The 5,268-nt window shown below is 32.1% G+C and overlaps 1 protein-coding gene across 1 annotated transcript; it reads right to left on the bottom strand.

The window, feature by feature from the left end:
* Positions 1-2,168: 2,168 nt before the first annotated feature.
* Positions 2,169-5,103, bottom strand: LOC125646615 (ribonuclease kappa-A-like). Its single transcript, XM_048873018.2, has 2 exons — positions 4,936-5,103; positions 2,169-3,042 (listed from the first exon to the last, which is right to left on the bottom strand). Exons 1-2 carry the CDS (start codon positions 5,011-5,013, stop codon positions 2,815-2,817), a joined length of 306 nt encoding a protein of 101 aa, XP_048728975.1. The 5' UTR covers positions 5,014-5,103; the 3' UTR covers positions 2,169-2,814.
* Positions 5,104-5,268: the final 165 nt, after the last annotated feature.

The following is a 5,268-nucleotide window of genomic DNA, read 5'->3' as shown; positions in this document are numbered from 1 at the left end:
TTGTTGATATCATTAATTCATTTGAAGAGATCATTAATTCAATTAAAGCGCGCATCAATTCAGCAGAAGAATTAATGCTATCATCAATTCATTTAATGCGCGCAATAATTCAGAATTGAAGATATCATTAATTATTTGAAGAGATCTTTAATGAAATTGTTTCGCACATCAAATGAATTGATGATATCTTCAAATAATTGAAGATATCTTCAATTATTTGAGTTTATGTTAATTTGGCGCTCCATATTGCTACAATTCAATTGAAGAGAGCAATAATTGATATAATGCGCGCATTAAATCAATTGATGAGAGCAATAATTGAATTGATGCGTGCATTAATTCATTTGATGAGAGCAATAATTGATTTAATGCGCGCATTAATTCAATTATTGTTCTCTTCAATTGAATTAATGATATCTTTAATTCATTTGAAGAGAGCAATAATTCTTTTAGAGAGAGCAACTATATAATTAAAGATATCTTCAATTCAATTAACATATCCACAATTGAATTAATGATATCTTTAATTGAATTCTTGCTCTCTTTAAAAGAATTGATGCGCGCATTAATTCCTTATACAAAAGCATTGTAAATGATTTAAAGATATCTTCAATTGAATTAAAGAGATCATCAAATTATTTAAACTGAGCTCTAAATTAATTATTGCGAGCAATATTTCTACTAAATTGATGCTCTCATCAAATGAATTGAAGAGAGCAATAATTGAATTAATGCGCGCATCAAATCTATTATTGCTCTCATTAATTGAATTAATGCGCGCATCAATTCATTTGATGAGAGCAATAATTGATTAAATGTGCGCATTAATTCAATTAAAGAGAGCAATAATTGAATTGATGATATCTTCAAATAATTGAAGATATCTTCAAAGCTAGTCTTTTACCAACATTGTAAATTTGATGATCCCCAGAGTAGGGGTTCTGACCCCAGGGTGGGGCCAAACTTAGTATACAGTATTTATCTGTAAGTTTGCTGATACTGTATAAAATCTATATGCATACTATGATCTTAGGAATATCAGAAAAGCATGTACAAAAAATGGTGAATTTCGATCATAACCCAGGGTTATGACTTTTGGATGAATCCAAATTAGTCATATCTTTTGATGTTTTAATGTTAATACACCTATTATTTAAAGCCTTCCATCAGTGTGTGCACTTTTGAGGACAGTGGAGTTTTAAGAACACATCTTGTATTATAATGTTGCTGAACATTAGAATTTAGCTTAGATATTCAGAACAGGAAATTTTTTCTAGATTCCATAGCTCATGGAAGTTGTGATACCTTTTCACTCGTATTCATGTGACCAATAAGACCTGTGGGCCTCTCGTTTTTTCTTTAACATATGCAGTGAGGAATCCAAAAATTTACAAGTCTCCCCCCCCCCCCCCCCCCCCCCCCCCCCCCCGAACTTTCCAAACAATACTTCATACAAAAGAAAAGAACCGGAATTTGAAAAGAATTAGAATGATAGTTATCAAGAAGTTAAAAATGTTTATTGTTCACACATTTATTAACTGACCATTTTGGCACTACCCTTATACCAAAACTCCTACCCCTGGGATCATCCAATTTACAATTTTGGTAAAGGACTACCTACTCCTTCTAAATATCCATTTACATGTAGTTTCAATTTAGTATAAAAATTAATAGCACTAAAATAGATGTTATTTAAATGTTTTACACATAAACTCTATGTACCAAGTTTGGCCCCGCCCTGGGGTCAGTACCCCTACTCCGAGGATCATGAAATTTACAAATTTGGTAGAGGCCTTACTGCTCTACATCACTATGTACAGTGTATTTAGATTTTTTTTTTAAATACATGTATGGTTGTAGAGAAGATTTTGAAAATTGGTAAATTTTTGGCAGTTTTTACTCAGACCCCAGTTCTGAAACTTGCAATTTATGTTCCCCTGGTCCCAATGATATGCTTCATACCAAATTAAAAAAGAATTGAAATGGTTCACATCAAGAACTTAAAAATGTTCAATTGTTAACACACGATGGAAGACAACAGATGCAGACCAACTGCTAAACGTCAATGAGTCACTCAAGTCGCCTAATGAACTCATAATTTTTTCCATCAAGATGAATCTGTTTTCTCCAAGTATTTTTCTACTCAATCAAAAAGATAACCAAGCAAGTATCCACCTCTGTAATTTTATTAAATTTTACATCTCAACATGCGTATGCCGGATACAATTCTAATCCTTGACTTGAGATCTGTGTCAAGATCGACTCCATCAAAGATATTACTGTTGCTGAAATTTTTTATTGGTTATTCACCAAAACAAACAAACAACATGATATGGATCACAGCAGAATTAATATAGAACATTTTAATGTAACGAGAGTAAAACTATGCAAGCTATCTATTAATATCTTGATTATAACATATATATACATTTCCTTAAAAAAAAACTTGCTACAATACAACTATGTATTCTATGACAAATGAAATATTATTTCATACAAGATAGTACTGCATGATAAATTAAAAGGAAAGTTTTTTTTTTTTTCTAATCATACCAAGAGACATTAAAACATTGCAATGGAATGTAGTGTACTTGTGTCTGGGTGGGCAACTTAACAGTGCTCTACTATACAAGGGAGCAATCTCAAAATTTCTCAATAAAAGTACTTTAAATCAGTACACGGATTTGCCTAATTGTTTCATAAATAGTAACCCACTAGACACTAGTAATTAATGTAATATAGCACTGAATATTGTCTTTCTATTCATACAAGAGACTAGGATTGTTCATTTGAAGAGAAATATTCAGTTGTCTTTTATGACATCTCGTAGCTGGCTTTGGAGTTCATTCTTTGTTGACAGCAGGAGAAGATGAAGCACAAGATATAAATCCCTGCCGCTATGAAACAGTTATAGGCTGTTTGATCGTATTTTTCATAGATAATAGACATGGTGTAATTCTCTTTTTTCCATTTTTCTGCTGTCAAAGGAATGTCTTCAAACAAAGCCACACTGTGGATTTTGTAGAAAACTCCCAAAAGCCCCTGAAAAATATAAGAATTGTATACATTTCAATATATGCTTATATGTGTAATAAATTCACTATACATGTACTGTGACATTTTTATCTAGAATGTCTTAACATTGAACAGCTTTCCTGCTTAACAATTCCGTGACCAGGTTTCACTTAAAAGTCAATATTGTGACTTACAAGATCTATATGGAGAACTAGTGACATTTGCCGACCTCAACATCAGCACATGCAATAGAAGTAGATGTAGTCTCCCTCTTAATCCTGCTTTTCAAGAGAAGATTTTCAATCTGATTTTTTGACAGTTATCTACTGTGAACCAAGGTTTTACGGGAAAGTGCTTGGAGACCATTTTTCTATTCAGAGTCCAGTTTGCTTGGCTTTTAAGCTTTTGACCCAAATTGACACAGACCATCCCAATCCCATGAGGAGTTTGGGAGTGAAGATTAATCATTTCAAGTAATAAGGTACCCAAGTTCTTATACCAATTTCAAACAGATAATTGCTTTGTAATGAGGTTGACCCCTACTGATATGGGGATCAAAAGGTCAAGCAAACTAGAAAGTGTTGAAATCACCAAACTTGAAATTGTTTTCATAGAACATTGCTCAACCCTAGACAAGTTTTCCGGTTGGATATAACCTAGATAAGGTGGGAATCTTGATTATATTAAACAGACCCAACTTTCTATTTAACCAATCTAATTAAAACTAGATGTTAGATCCACTCGCATACATATATATGCAAGTGGATAACGTCCACTTTTACTTAAATTCCTATGCATCAAGTTTTTCACTTGTTATATTTCAAATTTTATCTGCAAAATATTACTCTTGAAAATTAAATGAGTATTAAGAAAATAAATTTTGTTCATTCATATGAATTAAAAATCTTTGTATGAATCACTTTTGTACAAAATTTCATCAAAACTTATGGATAATCAAATATTCCATTGAATCTTCATAAATTGCTTAGAATAGTCTTAAAGGGACTGGTTCACGATTTTTGAAAAAAATGTTTTTCATTTTTTATGTTAAACATTAAAAATATAACTGATTTAATGCTGCCAACCAAAATGTTGACCTTCTGAACGCAAGAATAAAAGCAATATTTTAGCCTTAAACCTGTGCTATGTAAACAAAGACTCGAGTCTTTTCATGTATACAAACAAACCAGTGAAATGTTAATTTTGTAATATAAAGCATCTTAATTTTGCATACTCACAACTTTTAACTTTTAGATGATACATTTTACCCAAAGAATGCTTAAAATGTGAAAGATATAATAAACTTAGATCGATATCCATTTCTTTTGAAAATTTCGTAAACAATGACATACCGCAATCTTTGTTTACAAAACAAATAATAAACTCTCTAAAATAACCTTCTGTATAATGTATAGCCTTAATTTTTATGTGAAATCTTTTAAACACATTAGACAATAGATTTTGATCATTAAAAGTGAAAAACAAAATTTGGGGGGAAGTCGTGAATCAGTCCCTTTAAACTATGGATTATTGTACAGATATTTTTATACATAACGGTGACATACAAAAGTATGTATTGTGCAGAAACAGCCATGTGTTTCAAGATGATAGCAAAAAATGCAGTGGGTGTTGACCACATCTGCATGGCAGTTGTATCATTTGAAGAACAGACCTTTTGGAACTGTAGCCCCCCCCCAAAGTTGTCGTGAATGTTTACATTATTGATTTGCTATTTCACAGATGTTTCTACTGTAATCAACGTAACCTTTATAAACAGTTTTCTGACGGGGAAGTCATGCTGATAGCCTGTGATACCTTCCTCTGTGGCCATTAACTAACAATTGAACAATTGTTATAATATTGCATATATTTGGATTTACCTTTGCTCTACATCTCAAATTTCACGGACTATAGACTTACCAACATGACTATTCCCCACATACTCAGCAGAGAACAGCATATCGACAACTTTGGGCCACAAATTGGACATTTAACCATCTTGCTTTTTTCAGTCAGATTCCTGTGACTCCTAGTTTGACATGTGGCCTTGACCTCATGTCACATGATATTCCGTAATATTATCATTACGAGCCCGATCGACCAATTTCACATAATTTCCCCCAAAATACAGCAAATGACTTAGAACTATGGTATTAGAAAATTAATATTTGTTACTCAATGATTTACAAAGAGGAAGAAAAAGTGCAGTTCTTTGATGAATTTGGTTCTTTATTTCTTCTCGGGTTCGTTATC

This window comes from Ostrea edulis, chromosome 6, assembly GCF_947568905.1.
Source record: "Ostrea edulis chromosome 6, xbOstEdul1.1, whole genome shotgun sequence".
Classification (NCBI taxonomy): Eukaryota; Metazoa; Mollusca; class Bivalvia; order Ostreida; family Ostreidae; genus Ostrea; species Ostrea edulis.
This window is presented reverse-complemented; position numbering and strand designations above follow the sequence as displayed.